General features: G+C 43.4%; 1 protein-coding gene across 1 annotated transcript; it reads left to right on the top strand.

The window, feature by feature from the left end:
* The first annotated feature begins 1487 nt into the window (after positions 1-1487).
* On the top strand, positions 1488-19734 carry LOC110508947 (voltage-dependent calcium channel gamma-6 subunit). Its single transcript, XM_021589877.3, has 5 exons — positions 1488-2474; positions 5785-6510; positions 14069-14143; positions 14592-14729; positions 18119-19734. The coding sequence occupies exons 2-5, from the start codon at positions 6135-6137 to the stop codon at positions 18340-18342; spliced, it is 813 nt and encodes a 270-aa protein (XP_021445552.1). The 5' UTR covers positions 1488-2474; positions 5785-6134; the 3' UTR covers positions 18343-19734.
* The last annotated feature ends 1081 nt before the right edge of the window (positions 19735-20815 follow it).

Below are 20815 nucleotides of genomic sequence, written 5' to 3'. Positions count from 1 at the left end.
ATCTGTTCTGACTCTCTCTCTCTCTACCTGTCTGCTCTGTCTGCTCTGACTCTCTCTCTCTCTCTCTGTCTGTCTGCTCTGTCTGCTCTGACTCTCTCTCTCTCTGTCTTCTCTGTCTGCTCTGACTCTTTCTCTCTCTGCCTGCTCTATCTGCTCTGACTCTCTCTCTCTACCTGTCTGCTCTGTCTGCTCTGACTCTCTCTCTCTCTCTGTCTGTCTTCTCTGTCTGCTCTGACTCTCTCTCTCTCTCTCTTTCTGTCTGATCTGACTCTCTCTGTCTGCTCTGTCTGCTCTGACTCTCTCTCTCTGTCTGATCTGCCTGCTATTACTCTCTCTGTCTGCTCTGACTCTCTCTCTCTCTCTCTCTCTCTCTCTCAATTCAATTCAATTCAATTCAATTCAAGGGCTTTATTGGCATGGGAAACGTGTTAACATTGCCAAAGCAAGTGAGGTAGACAACATACAAAGTGAATATATAAAGTGAAAAACAACAAAAATGAACAGTAAACATTACAGATACAGAAGTTTCAAAACAATAAAGACATTACAAATGTCATATTATATATATACAGTGTTTTAACAATGTACAAATGGTTAAAGGACACAATATAAAATAAATAAGCATAAATATGGGTTGTATTTACAATGGTGTTTGTTCTTCACTGGTTGCCCTTTTCTCGTGGCAACAGGTCACAAATCTTGCTGCTGTGATGGCACACTGTGGAATTTCACCCAGTAGATATGAGTTTTTCAAAATTGGGTTTGTTTTCGAATTCTTTGTGGATCTGTGTAATCTGAGGGAAATATGTCTCTCTAATATGGTCATACATTGGGCAGGAGGTTAGGAAGTGCAGCTCAGTTTCCACCTCATTTTGTGGGCAGTGAGCACATAGCCTGTCTTCTCTTGAGAGCCATGTCTGCCTACGGCGGCCTTTCTCAATAGCAAGGCTATGCTCACTGAGTCTGTACATAGTCAAAGCTTTCCTTAATTTGGGGTCAGTCACAGTGGTCAGGTATTCTGCCACTGTGTACTCTCTGTGTAGGGCCAAATAGCATTCTAGTTTGCTCTGTTTTTTTGTTAATTCTTTCCAATGTGTCAAGTAATTATCTTTTTGTTTTCTCATGATTTGGTTGGGTCTAATTGTGCTGTTGTCCTGGGGCTCTGTAGGGTGTGTCTGTCTGCTCTGACTATCTCTCTCTCTCTCTGTCTCTGTCTGCTCTGTCTGCTCTGTCTGCTCTGACTCTCTCGTTCTTCTCTCCCTTCTCTCCCTTCCTCTCCTCTCGTTTCCCCCTCTCTGTCTCTCCTCTCTTTTTTTCTCTCTCTTTCTCTCTCTCTCTCTCTCTCTCTCTCTCTCTCTTTCTCTCTCTCTCTCTCTCTCTGTCTGCTCTATCTGCTCTGACTCTCTCGTTCTCCTCTCCTCTCCCTCCCTCCCTCTCCTCTCTCTCCCCCTCTCTTCCTCTCCTCTCTTTTTTTCTCTCTCTCTCTGATTAACAGTGTGTTATGGATTGCTGTGAAGTGCTACCCTGGCCTCCACTCATATAAACAGTACAGAGGCCCCTCCCTTGCCACCACTTAATGCCATTAACAGCTGGCTTTCTTAAATAGACAAAGACACACACAAGCACAAACAAACGCACACATAGACACACACAATGTTTTTACCCACACAAACTTTGCCTGTCATCATGGCAGAAAACAAAACCATAAAGATTTTAAACAAAGGTAGAGTTGAGTTTGAATATGGACCTGGATACACACAAACACACATTCTGAGGGTCAGAGGCCAGTAGACACAGTTAATCAACAACAGAACCAACCTACCCAGCGCTCCCTCTCCTCTTACTCTCTCTTTCCATATCCTTTACTTACCCCACCCCCTTAACACACACTGACTATCTCTCTCTTCTGCCTCTCTCTTTCTTTAGCCCCATTTATACCTGGTTTTAACAACATGCATGCTCTGTCCTGATCTGGTCCACATTCTGATTGTGCCCACATTTTTAGACAGGTGTAGACGATTAAAAGACGGATTGTGATCAGATCTTTCTGACCACCCCCAGAGGTAGTCAAGCATGCATTGTGTCTGGGTATCTTGTGTGTAGACAGATCTGGACAGAGAAACAATTGAAATCACAATTACCCCACCTTCTAAAATCATTGACAGGTGGCACCATTGAATTATGACATCAATATGTGTGTCTTACAATAAATACATAAATATTATTGTAAAAGAATAGCACTCAGTTAATTTGCATACAGGGAGTGACCAGGAAATCTGGAAATGTGGGCACAATCAGAATGTAAACAATCAGGACAAAGGACCCATGTTAGCACCAGGTATAAACATGTCCCTCTCTCTCTCTTCCTTTCTCTCTCTCTCCCTCCCCTCTCTCTCTCCAACACTCCCAACTTTCTCCCCTCTATTAAGTTCCAAGCTTCTTTCAATCTGAAGTGAACAACATATTCCAAACAGGTCAGACTTACTTTTCTCCTTGTTGTTATTGGTTCTGGGCTTTAGATCGTGCTTATAGCTGCATGTTGTGCTGGTTTCAGTAGTGGTGGTTAAGTAGGAGAGAGTGTTGCTGATTTTCACAGATGTCTTTTTTCCTAACATGTGTGAGCAGTTAGAGCCTGCCGTTTTAGTTCTACTGCTCAACAAGTAAATGGATAGATCCTTTTGAAATGAAACATTTCTGCAGTCGATCTTAGTTTTGACACGATTAGGTTTGATCTGATTTGTGGAACAGTTTGCTGTGTTATTTTGACCATGATTAGGAAATCATGGACATTGCCCAGCAAAAAGTGACATCTAAGCAACTTAAATATGTTATCTAGTGATAATTCACTTCAAACGAGTGTTTCTTGTCTTACTAAGCTAACATGTCTAACGTCATTGGCAGATATTTGGCCTCTTTTAACCTAAAAAAAGGCTAAATACAAGTAATTTATCTTAATTGAATATATTTATTTATTTATTTGAATATATTTCAAGATATTTAATTCTCATTAAAATAAGCAAAATTATCTGGCAATGACGTTAGATAATTTAGTTGTTTTTTTAAAGAACGTAAGTGACTAATCACTTAATATAACATATGTTTGCTTGCTTAGATGTCACTTTTTGCAGTGCGTGATGTAATGGGATATCTATCCATGTGAGGTGTGTGTAATTCTACAGCTCCTAATTCAACTGTCAGCAGTTGCTCTTGTTATTTTCCATTAGGTTCAGTGCTATGCCTTATGCTATAGATATAAGCTATAGGTTACTTCATGTGCAAGAGAAGTTTCAGTCTAGCCATTGGATATACATATCTCTGATAGTGTATACCATTAAATAATCTTTATTTTGGTTCTGTGGGACATTCCATAGGGAGCGCATGATGCTCTTTGACAGACAGAAAGTGATCCCTTCCTCTGTGATTGCCAGATATGTCAGAAGGACGTCCCAGTGCAACATTTAAAAAAGGGCAGACAGTTCTCAGCCGTTTGACTTTGGTTTGGAGCTATAGACTGATAGCAGAGTACACACCTAATGGATTACTACACAGCAATGGAGGCTGGTGGGAGGAGCTATAGACTGATAGCAGAGTACACACCTAATGGATTACTACACAGCAATGGAGGCTGGTGGGAGGAGCTATAGACTGATAGCAGAGTACACACCTAATAGATTACTACACAGCAATGGAGGCTGGTGGGAGGAGCTATAGAGGGACGGGCTCATTGTAATGGCTGGAATGGAATTCATGGAACGGTATCAAATATATGGAAATCACGTTTGACTCCGTTCCTTTTATTCCATTCCAGCCATCCTATAGCTCCTCCCACCAGCCTCCACTGCCACACAGCCTATCCCGACTTCTTCACCATATTTCTATCACATTTAGATGGTCACTCAATGGACGCTTTCATCCAAAGCAAATCACAAACTCCCATGTTTACACTGAACTGCTGTCTCCTATCCTATCCTATTGCCCCAACTCAACCCGTGTCCCTAACCCCTCAGGCACTTGTGTAGATGTTAGTGGATTGTATGTATAAACAAAATATACCAACGTACCCTCCTATAGGCTAGGAGGACTTTGCAACAGTTTTACTGTGTGCCTAAAGAGTAGGGGCAATGGGTTGATTTAGGATTGCAGTTTGATAGTAGAGAAGATACTTAATGGATCAAGTATTTATCTTTTCTTTTCACCTGCTGTCTGACTGGCTGTGTCCCAACCTGGGACCTGTCCATGGGACTCCACCACTCTGTCCCCTGATGTGGGACCTATCCCTGGGACACTCACTCACTCCAGCGCCATGGCCCCTGATGTGGGACCTATCCCTGGGACACTCACTCACTCCAGCGCCATGGCCCCTGATGTGGGACCTATCCCTGGGACACTCAATCTGTCTACCACCACTGTCAGCGCTTGGCGTTAATTGCCACCCAGAGCCACCCAGGGCTGAATTACCTCACACACACCACACCACACCACACCACACACATGTAAACGCTCACACATTCACAAAACATGAATGGTATCTGCGGGTATACATGATACATATACACTGAGTGTACAAAACATTAAGAACACCTGCTCTTTCCATGACATAGACTGACCAGGTGAATCCAGGTGAAAGTTATGATCCCTTATTGATGTCACTTGTTAAATCCACTTCAATCAGTGTAGATGAAGGGGAGGATACAGGTTAAAGAATGATTTTTAAGCCTTGAGACAATTGAGACATGGATTGTGTATGTGCACCTTTGAATGGGGGATGGTAGTAGGTGCCAGGTGCACCGGTTTGTGTCAAGAACTGCAACCCTGCTGGGTTTTTCACGCTCAACAGTTTCCTGTGTGTATGCAAGAATGGTTCACCACCCAAAGGACATCCAGCCAACTTGACACAACTGTGGGAAGCATTGGAGTCAACATGGGCCAGCATCCCTGTGGAACGCTTTCGACACCTTGTAGAGTCCATGCCCTGACGAATTGAGGCTGTTCTGAGGGCAAGATAAAGTGTTCCTAATGTTTTGTACAGTCAGTGTAATGCACAACATTTCTTTCAGAGAGGGTACTAATAGCAACCTGCGAGGAGGATCTGTAGGGGCGGACCCAGGGATACCTGGCTGGGTTATTGGTCGGCGTCTGGGGAAAACAATAGCCTTTCCTTATGGCTGTCTGGCCCAGAGCCAGCACAGTTCCTAATGGAGGATTCAACACTCACCTTGACCCTGACAGCAGTCTGCTCTAATAGCTTGTATCTGGCTCATACTCTCTCTGGTGTTTAGGACAGCAACAAAAACATGTCCAATCCAGGCAGTTCTTTAATAAGAAGAAATTATTTGGTGGGTGCTTGTATTTGAAATATTTCACACATGTATGAATTGGAAATGGGTGTTTTTGCATATTCCAACTCCCCCTGAGACACCTTCAGAGAGTGGGGTCACAGCCAGCCATTGTTAAGGCACATTAACATATGTTATTTTCACCTTGTCACTGCAGGGATCCAAACTAGCGACCTTAACAGTTACTGTCCCAACGCTCTAACCACTAGGCTACCTGCTGTATCTAGGCTTGTACTCTGCTGCATAGGGCAGCAACAAAGGATCTCTACTCCTGGCAGACAGGCAGTTTTATCCACAGAGAGATCAGTGTTGGCCCAGTCAAGTGTTTTTCCCACTTGAACTTGATCCCCCTTTTTAGGGAATCATCATCTCTCTTGTTATGGATGGGGACAAAAAGGGTGTTGTCGTTGGTAACCTCTTTTTTTCTTCTTTCCTTGTTTATATTCAGGGGGTGTTCCAGAAAAAACATACGCCATCCTTCCTCGTCACCCAGTCCTCTCCTCCTCCACCTTTCTCTCATCACTCCCTTTCTCCCATCTTGTCTACTCCCATACTGAACCATCCATCTCTCTCTCCCCTTTCCTCCTCCCATTCTCCATCCCCACATCCACCTCTGAACTGCTGTTATCTGTGTCTCTACCTTCCTTCTGTCTTCAACCTTCCTTTCTTCTTTTTGGGGTTCACCCCCTTTCAATAATTTCCCTGCTTCTCTCTCTTCACTCTCTTTCCCGTCCTCTTCCCTCTTTCCCTCCCTTCCTCTCTCCATCCGACCTCTCTCGGCCTCTGGTAGAGGTCACCATGTGGGCCAACTACATTGTCCAGCCAGAGGAGGATGGCCGTATGGGGGTGGTAGGAGCTGGGGCCCATGGGGGCCTGGCCGGCCTGGCAGGGGTGAAGGGAGGGGGGCGTGCTACGAGGCGGACCCCTAGGATGAGTGACAGCCAGGAGGGGAAGATCAAGCTGGCGTTCTTTGTGGCCATTGTGGGTGTGACCCTGACAGTGCTGGGGGTGGGAACAGAGTTCTGGGTGGAGCTGGCCACGCCCAAGACCTGGAGTAACAACCAGACGTGTCAGACAGCCCACTACGGCCTGTGGAAGGGGTGTACCCGCACCCTGTGGGTGGACGACATCGACCCCGAGAGAGAGAGCTGCGGCCCCGCCGATCTGCCCGGAGGTGAGGAACCTGTCTGTCTGTCTGTCTGTCTGTTGCATTAGGGCAGGCCATGAGTTTTGGGGACAGGTTAGTTCATATCCTTAGTCTCATTTTGATGACAACACTGTAAAAATGGGTTCTGACTAGAGGGAGTAAAGCTACGACCGGAAGGGATTATTTCAGAGCAGGTTAGGAGAATTTGCGCAGCAGGTTAGGATAATTAATGTGGCAGGTTAGGAGACTTAGGTTAAGGTTAGGAAAAGGGTTAGGGTGAGCTAAAATGCTCTCCTAACCTGTAACGAAAAGCCTCTTCCGGTCATAGCTGGACTCCCTCAAATCACAACCGCAGAGATGGAGGTAACGATGGAGGTAACTGGGGCACTGATTTCATGACCAACCCCTGATTCCACTGCAGTGCTGTGTGTGTTAGTTAGGGCTTCCTCCCCTTCCTCTGTAATGATCTGTAAACATAGGATAGGTTGAAGCAATGTGTTGGATGTCTCCCAGGAATTTGCATCAATGTAGCATCAATATGTGGGTGTGTGTATGCATGTGTACATTGTATGTATGCGTGTGCGTGCCCTTTGTCTGTGTGTGCGTGAGCGTGCTTATGCAAACGTGTGTGACTAGGAGGCGTGTATGCCAGCTTTGCTGCGTGTGTATCTGGGTCATCCTACAGATAATGTTCAAATTGAGTCCTTAAAGGAATACTGCTTTGAAATGGAGCCAGTCTGAATTTGACAAATCTGAATGTGGCCTGGTCTGTCTGTTAGTTATCTAGCTATAGGCATCAGATTTTTATAATCGTTGGTGAGTCAGAAAAGGATGTTTCCAGTATCCTTGTAAAGATCCAAACTTTCAGTGTGTTTATATAAGACAGACGCTTCACTTTTACTGCATGATGGAGCTTCGTCTTTCGGGATACTTCAATGGATTGTTACTATTACTATTTCATTTCAATTTCTTTCAGTTTTAGAATTTCCCTTTATTGAATGATCAGTCGAAAATATATTTTAATTGCAGGTATTCTTCATCATAGTGTTTTTTTCATAAAATCTTCTCTATAAAAAAACAAAAAATATTTTTTTACATTTCAGGAAAATAAAGCTACTAAACCTTGATTTTCAGCCACTTCCTCCATCCTGTACTGTTACGTTCCTCCATGTAAGTCTGTTATCTGTGTAATGACCCGTTTCTGTCTGTAGGGATTGTCCAGTGGTGGATGATTGCAGGTATTTAAGCACTTGTCCCACAGAGGGGGCCAGACAGGGCCTACGGTAGGATGAGGTAGCCATCTCCTGTATTCGTGCTTTATCTGTCAGAATAGTCTGATATTCGGCCAAATCAAATGTATTTATATAGCCCTTCTTACATCAGCTGATATATCAAAGTGCTGTACAGAAACCACAAACAGCAAGCAATGCAGGTGTAGAAGCACGGTGGCTAGAAAAACTCCCAAGAAAGGTCAAAAAGAAAGGAAGAAACCTAGAGAGGAACCAGGCTGTGGGGTGGCCAGTCCTCTTCTGGCTGTGCCGGGTGGAGATTATAACAGAACATGGCCAAGATGTTCAAATGTTCATAAATGACCAGCATGGTTAAACAATAATAATCACAGTAGTTGTCGAGGGTGCAGCAAGTCAGCACCTCAGGAGTAAATTTCAGTTGGCTTTTCATAGCCAATCATTGAGAGTATCTCTACCGCTCCTGCTGTCACTAGAGAGTTGAAAACAGAAGGTCTGGTACAGGTAGCACGTCCGGTGAACAGGTCAGGGTTCCGTAGCCACAGGCAGAACAGTTGAAACTGGAGCAGCAGCACGGCCAGGTGGACTGGGGACAGCAAGGAGTCATCATGCAAGGTAGTCCTGGGGCATGGTCCTAGGTCTCAGGTCCTCCGAGAGAGAGAAAGAAAGAGAGAATTAGAGAGAGCATACTTAAATTCACACAGGACACCAGATAAGACAGGAGAAATACTCCAGATATAACAGACTGACCCTAGCCCCCCGACACATAAACTACTGCAGCATAAATACTGGAGGCTGAGACAGGAGGGGTCAGGAGACACTGTGGCCCCATCCGAGGACACCCCCGGACAGGGCCAAACAGGAAGGATATAACCCCACCCACTTTGCCAAAGCACAGCCCCCACACCACTAGAGGGATATCTTCAACCACCAACTTACCATCCTGAGACGAGGCCGAGTATAGCCCACAAAGATCTCCACCACGGCACAACCCAGGCTAGGAGTGGTTGGCTTTGATACACTAGCAATGATGTTTGTATTGTTTTTAATAGGATGTATATATATTTGACATTGTATAAATATAAAATAGCTTTATTTCATTTTGTAGTCTTGATTTAGCTTGTTCTATTAGGATGGATGAATCCTATGAATGTTCATATCTATTACAATGTAGATTACACGCTATATCCATCTGGTGCATTGTTTATCAGCCTCCGGTATTTTAGAGGGCTGATTCACCTTGGATGTCTAGTCGATAAACATCTATGTCTGACTCACCTTGTGTGTCTTGTCTAGCAGATAAACATCTGTGTTTACGATGACGGTCTGTGTGTTGGAGTCGAGTCAGTATCTATTCTGACACTTCCTTGTCTCCGTGCGTCAAAACACTGTTGGCCCACAGCGCCTGACAGACAGGCTCTGCTGTGTGTGTGTGGACTTCTCATGTTTGGAGAAAAAGAACTGTTTCTCCATCTGTGCGTCTCTATTTCACATTCATGTTTACATGCCCCTGGCGCCTGTCCCTGGGAAACAACATCACAGTCATTCTCTGTCACTGTCTGTCAGTGCCAGACTAACTAATACATCATACAACACTCACTGCTACTGTACATTACCATAACCTCTGACTAACTGACTAAGCCACTCAGGTGGACAGGAGTGCAGAAGGACAGGTGGACCGGTGGACAGGAGGGCAGGTGGACAGTTAGACAGGTGGAGAGCTTGAGAGGTAGATCTCACTATAAATCTGTGGTCATAATATACACTTTTCCTGTAATGCACCAGTGTTGCAGACAGAATAGCGTTAAGGTTGATAGGAGAGTCTGCTGTATGTGTTTGTACTTGTGTGTTTGATTTTACTATCCTTGTGGTGACCAGAAGTCAAACAGCCTAAAATAACCTTTTTCCTTAAGGTTTAGGGGTAGGGTTTGGGGTTAAGGTTAGGGAAAATAGGATTTTGAATGGGAATCAGTTGTTTGGTCCCCACAAGGATAGTAAAACAAACATGTGTGTGTGGCTGTGTGTTTGTGGGTCCCTCTGTGTCTCTGACCACACAGAGTATGCAGGGGTGACTACCAGACAGGGGGATCGAGGAAGAACAGCAGAGGATGAGAGAAAAATATATTTATCTATCTCTACATAAAGAGAGAGAGGAAGAGCAGCAGAGGATGAGATAATATATTTATATTTAAGGAGGGAGAGAGGAAGAGCAGCAGAGGATGAGATAATATATTTATATAAAGGAGGGAGAGAGGAAGAGCAGCAGAGGATGAGCTAATATATTTATATATAAGGAGGGAGAGAGGAAGAGCAGCAGAGGATGAGATAATATATTTATATATAAGGAGGGAGAGAGGAAGAGCAGCAGAGGATGAGATAATATATTTATATATAAGGAGGGAGAGAGGAAGAGCAGCAGAGGATGAGCTAATATATTTATATATAAGGAGGGAGAGAGGAAGAGCAGCAGAGGATGAGCTAATATATTTATATATAAGGAGGGAGAGAGGAAGAGCAGCAGAGGATGAGATAATATATTTATATATAAGGAGGGAGAGAGGAAGAGCAGCAGAGGATGAGATAATATATTTATATAAAGGAGGGAGAGAGGAAGAGCAGCAGAGGATGAGATAATATATTTATATATAAGGAGGGAGAGAGGAAGAGCAGCAGAGGATGAGATAATATATTTATATATAAGGAGGGAGAGAGGAAGAGCAGCAGAGGATGAGATAATATATTTATATAAAGGAGGGAGAGAGGAAGAGCAGCAGAGGATGAGATAATATATTTATATATAAGGAGGGAGAGAGGAAGAGCAGCAGAGGATGAGAGAATATATTTATATATAAGGAGGGAGAGAGGAAGAGCAGCAGAGGATGAGCTAATATATTTATATAAAGGAGGGAGAGAGGAAGAGCAGCAGAGGATGAGATAATATATTTATATATAAGGAGGGAGAGAGGAAGAGCAGCAGAGGATGAGATAATATATTTATATAAAGGAGGGAGAGAGGAAGAGCAGCAGAGGATGAGATAATATATTTATATAAAGGAGGGAGAGAGGAAGAGCAGCAGAGGATGAGATAATATATTTATATATAAGGAGGGAGAGAGGAAGAGCAGCAGAGGATGAGCTAATATATTTATATATAAGGAGGGAGAGAGGAAGAGCAGCAGAGGATGAGATAATATATTTATATATAAGGAGGGAGAGAGGAAGAGCAGCAGAGGATGAGATAATATATTTATATAAAGGAGGGAGAGAGGAAGAGCAGCAGAGGATGAGATAATATATTTATATATAAGGAGGGAGAGAGGAAGAGCAGCAGAGGATGAGATAATATATTTATATAAAGGAGGGAGAGAGGAAGAGCAGCAGAGGATGAGAGAATATATTTATATATAAGGAGGGAGAGAGGAAGAGCAGCAGAGGATGAGATAATATATTTATATATAAGGAGGGAGAGAGGAAGAGCAGCAGAGGATGAGATAATATATTTATATAAAGGAGGGAGAGAGGAAGAGCAGCAGAGGATGAGATAATATATTTATATATAAGGAGGGAGAGAGGAAGAGCAGCAGAGGATGAGAGAATATATTTATATATAAGGAGGGAGAGAGGAAGAGCAGCAGAGGATGAGATAATATATTTATATAAAGGAGGGAGAGAGGAAGAGCAGCAGAGGATGAGATAATATATTTATATATAAGGAGGGAGAGAGGAAGAGCAGCAGAGGATGAGATAATATATTTATATAAAGGAGGGAGAGAGGAAGAGCAGCAGAGGATGAGATAATATATTTATATAAAGGAGGGAGAGAGGAAGAGCAGCAGAGGATGAGATAATATATTTATATATAAGGAGGGAGAGAGGAAGAGCAGCAGAGGATGAGATAATATATTTATATAAAGGAGGGAGAGAGGAAGAGCAGCAGAGGATGAGATAATATATTTATATATAAGGAGGGAGAGAGGAAGAGCAGCAGAGGATGAGAGAATATATTTATATATAAGGAGGGAGAGAGGAAGAGCAGCAGAGGATGAGATAATATATTTATATATAAGGAGGGAGAGAGGAAGAGCAGCAGAGGATGAGATAATATATTTATATAAAGGAGGGAGAGAGGAAGAGCAGCAGAGGATGAGATAATATATTTATATAAAGGAGGGAGAGAGGAAGAGCAGCAGAGGATGAGAGAATATACACTGCTCAAAAAAATAAAGGGAACACTAAAATAACACATCCTAGATCTGAATGAATGAAATATTCTTATTAAATACTTTTTTCTTTACATAGTTGAATGTGCTGACAACAAAATCACACACAAATTATCAGTGGAAATCAAATGTATCAACCCATGGAGGTCTGGATTTAGAGTCACACTCAAAATTAAAGTGGAAAACCACACTACAGGCTGATCCAACTTTGATGTAATGTCCTTAAAACAAGTCAAAGTGAGAAAATAAGTATTTGGTCAATAACAAAAGTTTATTTCAATACTTTGTTATATACCCTTTGTTGGCAATGACAGAGGTCAAATGTTTTCTGTAAGTCTTCACAAGGTTTTCACACACTGTTGCTGGTATTTTGGCCTATTCCTCCATGCAGATCTCCTCTAGAGCAGTGATGTTTTGGGGCTGTTGCTGGGCAACACGGACTTTCAACTCCCTCCAAAGATTTTCTATGGGGTTGAGATCTGGAGACTGGCTGGGCCACTCCAGGACCTTGAAATGCTTCTTACGAAGCCACTCCTTCGTTGCCCGGGCGGTGTGTTTGGGATCATTGTCATGCTGAAAGACCCAGCCACGTTTCATCTTCAATGCCTTTGCTGATGGAAGGTTTTCACTCAAAATCTCATGATACATGGCCCCATTCATTCTTTCCTTTACACGGATCAGTCGTCCTGGTCCCTTTGCAGAAAAACAGCCCAAAAGCATGATGTTTCCACCCCCATGCTTCACAATTGAGTTTTTACCAAAAAGTTATATTTTGATTTCATCTGACCATATGACATTCTCCCAATCTTCTTCTGGATCATCCAAATGCTCTCTAGCAAACTTAAGACGGGCCTGGACATGTACCGGCTTAAGCAGGGGGACACGTCTGGCACTGCAGGATTTGAGTCTCTGGCGGCGTAGTGTGTTACTGATGGTAGTCTTTGTTACTTTGGTCCCAGCTCTCTGCAGGTCATTCACTAGGTCCCCCCGTGTGGTTCTGGGATTTTTGCTCACCGTTCTTGTGATCATTTTGACCCCACGGGATGAGGTCTTGCGTGGAGCCCAGATCGAGGGAGATTATCAGTGGTCTTGTATGTCTTCCATTTCCTAATAATTGCTCCCACAGTTGATTACCTATTGCAGATTCAGTCTTCCCAGCCTGGTGCAGGTCTACAATTTTGTTTCTGGTGTCCTTTGACAGCTCTTTGGTCTTGGCCATAGTGGAGTTTGGAGTGTGACTGTTTGAGGTTGTGGACAGGTGTCTTTTATACTGATGACAAGTTCAAACAGGTGCCATTAATACAGGGAACGAGTGGAGGACAGAGGAGCCTCTTAAAGAAGAAGTTACAGGTCTGTGACAGGTCTTGCTTGTTTGTAGGTGACCAAATACTTATTTTCCACCATAATTTGCAAATAAATTCATTAAAAATCGTACAATGTGATTTTCTGGATTTTTTTTCTCCTAATTTTGTCTGTCATAGTTGAAGTGTACCTATGATTAAAATTACAGGCATCTCATCTTTTTAAGTGGGAGAACTTGCACAATTGGTGTCTGACTAAATACTTTTTTGCCCCACTGTAAATATATAAAGGCAGAGAGAGGAAGAGTGTCTGTCTAATGCAGTATTAACCAAGCCCCTGTAATCTTCTCTTTTCCTTCCTTCATCTCGTTCACCTCCCTCTCATCTGTCTCCCTCTTTCTCTTTGTCCTCACCCCTCCCTCCATCTGCCCACTCTATCACTCCCTATCTCTCCTTCCCCCTCTTTCTCATGCTCTCTGCGTTCTCTCTCTCTCTCTCCTTCTGTCTCTTCCTCCTTACAAATGTATTGCTTTCTCTCCCCCCTCCACCTGCCCCTCTTTCTATCTCTCCGTCTCCCTCTCTTCCATCACCCCTCTCTCTCTCCTTCTCTCTCGTGGCACCATATGTGCTGTGGATGTGCTGTGGATGTGCTGTGAATATGGGACTGTGTAGAGCAGTGAGCAGTGTTTCTCTTGGTGCTCCCACGACACAACAGATAAAATGTGTCTTCATGTCCAGGAGGACAGAGGGGATGGATGCACAGGGACCAGCAATATACTGTGTGTGTGTGATTTTCCCTCTCTGTTTCTCTTCTCAGAATCCAACTGCACTTACTTCAAATTCTTCACCAATGGACACAACGCAGTCATATTTAAGAAGACGACCCACAAGAGTAAGTCAGCATCTTAAGTCTCGCTTCCGCTTCCTCTCTCCCCCTCCTTCTCTCCCTCTTACTCTCTCCCTCTCTCTATCTCACCTTCTCTCCCTCTTCGTCTCTCCCCCTCCTTCTCTCCCTCTTTCTCTCTCCCCCTCCTTCTCTCCCTCTTCCTCTCTCCCTCTCACCTTCTCTCTCCTTCTCTCCCCCTCCTTCTCTCCCTCTCACCTTCTCTCTCTTTCTCACAGTGCTGTATTTATCTCCTGTGATGTCACTCTCAGATGCACAATGCTCACTGAGGTGTAACTCTGCCCTCCCTCCCTCATTCTCCCCTGTCTTCCTCTCCAACACCTCTTCACTCTTTCTCTAACCACTTCTCCCTCTATTCACTTCCTCTCCATTCCCTCTCTCCTCCTCCTCTCATTCTGTCTCCCCCTCTCTCTTCCCCCTCCCCTCTCTCTCCCAGACCTGAACATAGCGGCTGCTATCCTAGCAATGATAGCTCTGTCTATGATGGTGATGGGAGCAATCTGTATCACCATGTCCCTCAGTAAAGGAGTGCCCTTCTTCCTCAAGCCCGCCTCCTTCTGCTTCATCCTATCAGGTAAGGGGAAATAGACTACAAAGAGAGCAGTCACTATTCTGGGTGTAGACTTAGACCTCCCTGTAGGGAAATAAACAATCATGTAATCATGTAAAATGTACATTAAACATTAAACTCACAAAAGTTCCAAAATAATACAAATATTTCAAATGTCATATTATGTCCAGAAACAGTGTTGTAATGATGTGCAAAGTACAACATGGAAAATTAATACACATAAATATGGGTTGTATTTACAATTGTGTTTGTTCTTCACTGGTTGCCCTTTGCTTGTGGCAACAGTTCACAAATAGTGCTGCTGTGATGGCACACTGTTGTATTTTACGCAATAGATATGGGAGTTTATCAAAATTGGATTTGTTTTTCGAATTATTTGTGGGTCTGTGTAATCTGAGGGAAACATGTGTCTCTTGTCATACATTTGGCAGGAGGTTAGGAAGTGCAGCTCAGTTTCCACCTCATTTTGGGACAGTGTGCACATAGCCTGCCTTCTCTTCAGAGCCAGGTCTGCCTACGGCTCCCTCTCTCAATAGCAAGGCTATGCTCACTGAGTCTGTACACAGTCAAAGATTTCCTTAATTTGGGTCAGTCACAGTGGTCTGTGTACTCTCTGTTTAGTGCCAAATAGCATTCCAGTTTGCTGTTTTTTTGTAAATTTTTTCCAATGTGTCAAGTAATTATCTTTTTGTTTTATCATGATTTGGTTGGGGACAGAAGCACCAGATCATCAGCAAACAGTAGACATTTGACTTCAGATTCTAGTAGGGTGATGCCGGGTGCTGCAGACTGTTCTAGTGCCCTCACCAATTCGTTGATATATATATGTATACAGTGGGGAGAACAAGTATTTGATACACTGCCGATTTTGCAGGTTTTCCTACTTACAAAGCATGTAGAGGCCTGTAATGTTTATCATAGGTACTCTTCAACTCTGAGAGACGGAATCTAAAACAAAAATCCAGAAAATCACATTGTATGATTTTTAAGTAATTATTTTGCATTTTATTGCATGACATAAGTATTTGATCACCTACCAACCAGTAGGAATTCCGGCTCTCACAGACTTGTTAGTTTTTTATTTAAAAAGCCCTCCTGTTCTCCACTCATTACCTGTATTAACTGCACCTGTTTGAACTCGTTACCTGTACAAGACACCTGTCCACACACTCAATCAACCTCTCCACAATGGCCAAGACCAGAGAGCTGTGTAAGGACATCAGGGATAAAATTGTAGACCTGCACAAGGCTGGGATGGGCTACAGGACAATAGGCAAGCAGCTTGGTGAGAAGGCAACAACTGTTGCCGCAATTGTTAGAAAATGGGAGAAGTTCAAGATGACGGTCAATCACCTTCGGTCTGGGGCTCCATGCAAGGTCTCACCTCGTGGGGCATCAATCAGGAAGGTGAGGGATCAGTCCAGAACTACACAGCAGGACCTGGTCAATGACCTGAAGAGAGCTGGGACCACAGTCTCAAAGAAAACCATTAGTAACACACTACGCCGTCATTGATTAAAATCCTGCAGCACACGCAAGGTTCCCCTGCTCAAGCCAGCGCATGTCCAGGCCCGTCTGAAGTTTGCCAATGACCATCTGGATGATCCAGAGGAGGAATGGGAGAAGGTCATGTGGTCTGATGAGAAAAAAAATAGAGCTTTTTGGTCTAAACTCCACTCGCCGTGTTTGGAGGAAGAAGAAGGATTAGTACAACCCAAGAACACCATCCCAACCGTGAAGCATGGAGGTGGAAACATAATTCTTTGGGGATGCTGTTCTGCAAAGGGGACAGGACGACTGCACCGTATTGAGGGGAGGATGGATGGGGCCATGTATTGCGAGATCTTGGCCAACAACCTCCTTCCCTCAGTAAGAGCATTTTCCTGCATGACAACGACCCGAAACACACAGCCAAGGCAACTAAGGAGTGGCTCCATAAGAAGCATCTCAAGGTCCTGGTGTGGCCTAGCCAGTCTCCAGACCTTTTATTTATTTATTTTTTATTTTACCTTTATTTAACCAGGTAGGCAAGTTGAGAACAAGTTCTCATTTACAATTGCGACCTGGCCAAGATAAAGCAAAGCAGTTCGACAGATACAACAACACAGAGTTACACATGGAGTAAAACAAACATACAGTCAATAATAAAGTATAAACAAGTCTATATACAATGTGAGCAAATGAGGTGAGAAGGGAGGTAAAGGCAAAAAAAGGCCTTGGTGGCAAGGTAAATACAATATAGCAAGTAAAACACTGGAATGGTAGTTTTGCAATGGAAGAATGTGCAAAGTAGAAATAAAAATAATGGGGTGCAAAGGAGCAAAATAAATAAATAAATTAAATACAGTTGGGAAAGAGGTAGTTGATAGGGCTAAATTATATGTGGGCTATGTACAGGTGCAGTAATCTGTGAGCTGCTCTGACAGTTGGTGCTTAAAGCTAGTGAGGGAGATAAGAGTTTCCAGTTTCAGAGATTTTTGTAGTTCGTTCCAGTCATTGGCAGCAGAGAACTGGAAAGAGAGGCGGCCAAAGAAAGAATTGGTTTTGGGGGTGACTAGAGAGATATACCTGCTGGAGCGTGTGCTACAGGTGGGAGATGCTATGGTGACCAGCGAGCTGAGATAAGGGGGAACCTGAACCCAATAGAAAATCTTTGGAGGGAGCTGAAAGTCCGTATTGCCCAGCGACAGCCCCGAAACCTGAAGGATCTGGAGAAGGTCTGTATGGAGGAGTGGGCCAAAATCCCTGCTGCAGTGTGTGCAAACCTGGTCAAGAACTACAGGAAACGTATGATCTCTGTAATTGCAAACAAAGGTTTCTGTACCAAATATTAAGTTCTGCTTTTCTATTGTATCAAATACTTATGTCATGCAATAAAATGCTAATTAATTACTTAATAATCATACAAAATTATTTTCTGGATTTCTTTTGTTGATTCCGTCTCTCACAGTTGAAGTGTACCTATGATAAAAAGTACAGACCTCTACATGCTTTGTAAGTAGGAAAACCTGCAAAATCAGCAGTGCAGTTCTCCCCACTGTGTATATATATATATATATATATATATATATATATATATATATATATATATATATATATATTAGAAAATATATATATATGTATGTTGAAGAGGGTGGGGCTTAAGCTGCATCCCTGTCTCACCCCACGGCCCTGTGGAAAGAAATGTGTGTTTTCTGCCTCATACTTTTTTGTGTACATGGATTTTATAACATTGTATGCTTTTCCCTCAACACCACTTTCCATCAATTTGTATAGCTCTCTCTCCCCTCATACCTACTCTCCGTCTCACCTTCCTACTCCTTCTCCCCCTCTCCCTCCCTCTACATCCATTCCCCATCCCCACTTCCTCCCTCCCTCCCTCTCTCCCACAGGTCTACTGGTCCTGCTGTCTATACTGGTGTTTCACCAGTCAGTATTGGCCCTGTTGTCATCTGACCACTCCATACCGCTCCACCACGAGCTCTCCTGGTCCGTGACCTGTGTGGGCTTCGCTGGGGCCATTCTCATCATGGGGGGGATCCTTTTCCTGATCCTCTCCCTCCCCTATAGCTCCTGGGAGAAATGTCTGCCTCAATGCAACAGCAGCACTACCTAGCACAATGGAGGCCCAAAAGAGGCCCAAAAGCACATAACTGGGGGAAAAATGGGGGAAAAATGTTTAGTTTTATATCAAGATTGTAATCAAACTCCAGTCCTCGAGGGAAGCACTGTCTACTGGCTTTAGTTGTCAATTATAAATCAGACACTGATCAGAACAACTACAACCAGTAGACACTGATGCCACCCAGGAGTTGAGTTGGAGACCCTTGTTTATATTGTCAGTCTGCTGGCTTTAGTTGTCAGGTATAAATCAGACACTGATCAGAACAACTACAACCAGTAGACACTGATGCCACCCAGGAGTTGAGTTGGAGACCCCTGTTTATATTGTCAGTTATATTGTCAAACTAGACTGAAAGACTGACTAACTTGTAGGTCGACACAGTGTTTACTTAATGCAATAACAATGATGCTCACTAACTGTGCCTAGAACTCTACAAGTCTGCCCTAAAGCCTGCGACCTTACCAGAAAACACTATGTAGACCACAACTTCCCCACTTTTTGGCATCATGACCAACCTATATCTTTTAGAAGTTTCTGATGGCCTACCAAAGAACAAGCAATGTTTCTAAGCAGAACCCGGTCTTTACCAGGGGGGTAATGCTGGGTTAAACAAAACCAAAGCATGGATTGATGTCTTAACATGTCCATTGACTGCTAACAGGGTAAGGAAACCAATATGTCATTTAGTTATTGATCTAGTTCTTTAAACACAACGCCAACCACACTGTAGTTGTAGATAAAGACCCAGCAGGGTGTAGCATCCTGTCTGTACTATGAACTGTGTACTAACCATTACTTATTGATAGTGTTACTTAGCCAATTAAATCACATGGGGGAGGGGCTGCTATGGGTAGGTCACTACCGTTGCTAAGGGAGGAGATACTTTATTGTTTCCAGGAAGTGGCACAGCCATCCCTGCTACATGAAACGCCTTGCAGGTTGTCACTATTAATCTATTATGAATGATTATGACGCCTTACACTTAATACCTAGAAATAATATATTCTCTATTTATTATCTACACATTGTCCACATGAATGAATGCTGTTTTTAAGTAAGAATGTGTGAATGATTTAATGTATGTATGGAAATATTGTATAGACTCACTTTACAAGCACAGCTCTGTATATAAAATATGTGTTTGTATTTTATTTATACCTGCACACTGTAGCCTTTTGTTCAAGCTTAGGGGGGTGTTTTTAGTTTTTAGCTTATTCAAACCCTTTTTTCATCATGTGTTTTATTTGTCTTAATAAAGCCCACCTTGTCTTTCTCTACCTACATGTTTGTTTGGGGAAATGCACATTGTGCCTAAATGGTCCTATGATCATATGTATGTCTCAATGGGTTTGCTTTTGAAATAAATAGATTTGACATAAGAAACACTCTCCTACTTTGTCTTGTCTACGAGTCCTTTTCTCCCTGCTAACTTAAATGCAACCCATTTTTTAACCCTTACCAACAGACGTACCACCCCCCCCCCCCCCCCCCCCAACTCTCTCTCTCTAAAATTAGTACATTGCTCATCCCAGTTGCACTGCAGAGGTTGAGAAACCTTATCCATGAATGTAAACTATGTGCCTCACCGCTACCCTCACCCTTACCCCCACATGCACCTGCACCCTCACCTCTCCCAACCCCACTTTCTCTCCTGTCTCTCGGGGAGCTCCCCTTCCCAAGCACCCCACCTCTGTTGCCCTCACCCCATTGGCCCAGAGGTGGAGTAATTTATCAGAAGGGTCCTAGAACCTTCTTCCATGTCGGATCCCTTTCTTTTGGACCCCCTCTACACTAATTGTCCAAGGGAGACCACCAACACACATACACTCTAGCCCTCCAGTGAGCAGAACCTGAAACCAGTGCTGACACATGACACGGTGTTCAGAAAGTATATATAGCTGTTTAATAGTTCTGCACAGCCTCTTTGACGAGAGCAATCGAAGCACTGCTGGCTTGTACCAGGTGTAAGTGAACCTCAGAGTGTGAAATTTGAGATTTTGGCTGACAAATGTAGTATCACCACCTCTTTTCCAGGCTGGATCTCAACCAGTCGTGATTGGGAGTCCCATAGGGCGGCGCACAATTGGCCCAGCGTCGTCTGGGTTTGGCCGGTATAGGCCGGTATAGGCCGGTATAGGCCGTCATTGTAAATAAGAATTTGTTCTTAACTGACTTGCCTAGTTTAATAAATAATACAAAAAATCCTGTTAAAATAAAGTAAATAAAATATTGTGGTCACATTCATTAACAGGATACTGCACTGTATAGTGCAAATACATGTTTTCACACCTTAGGTCTAAAGTTGTGTCAAGTCTCTCTCTGTCTGTCATTCCCGCAAACTCTCGCTTTTTCCCTTTTTTTCTCTCGCTGTCATTCCCTTCATCTCTCTCTCTCTCTCTCTCTCTCCATCCTGCTATTCAATCTGGTTTCTGAGCTGGTCATGGGTGTACCTCAGCCACGCTCA

This window comes from Oncorhynchus mykiss, chromosome 3 (genome assembly GCF_057628025.1).
Source record: "Oncorhynchus mykiss isolate SJ-2025 chromosome 3, ASM5762802v1, whole genome shotgun sequence".
Lineage (NCBI taxonomy): Eukaryota > Metazoa > Chordata > Actinopteri > Salmoniformes > Salmonidae > Oncorhynchus > Oncorhynchus mykiss.
This window is presented reverse-complemented; position numbering and strand designations above follow the sequence as displayed.

What these genes read in the sequence shown, in the direction of transcription:
- LOC110508947 (XM_021589877.3), top strand. Translation starts at nt 6,135, where the DNA reads ATGTGGGCCAACTACATTGTCCAGCCAGAGGAGGATGGCCGTATGGGG. An exon ending in CCCCGCCGATCTGCCCGGAG is followed by an intron (nt 6,511 to 14,068) that starts GTGAGGAACCTG and finishes TTCTCTTCTCAG; the next exon opens with AATCCAACTGCACTTACTTC. An exon ending in TAAGAAGACGACCCACAAGA is followed by an intron (nt 14,144 to 14,591) that starts GTAAGTCAGCAT and finishes TCTCTCTCCCAG; the next exon opens with ACCTGAACATAGCGGCTGCT.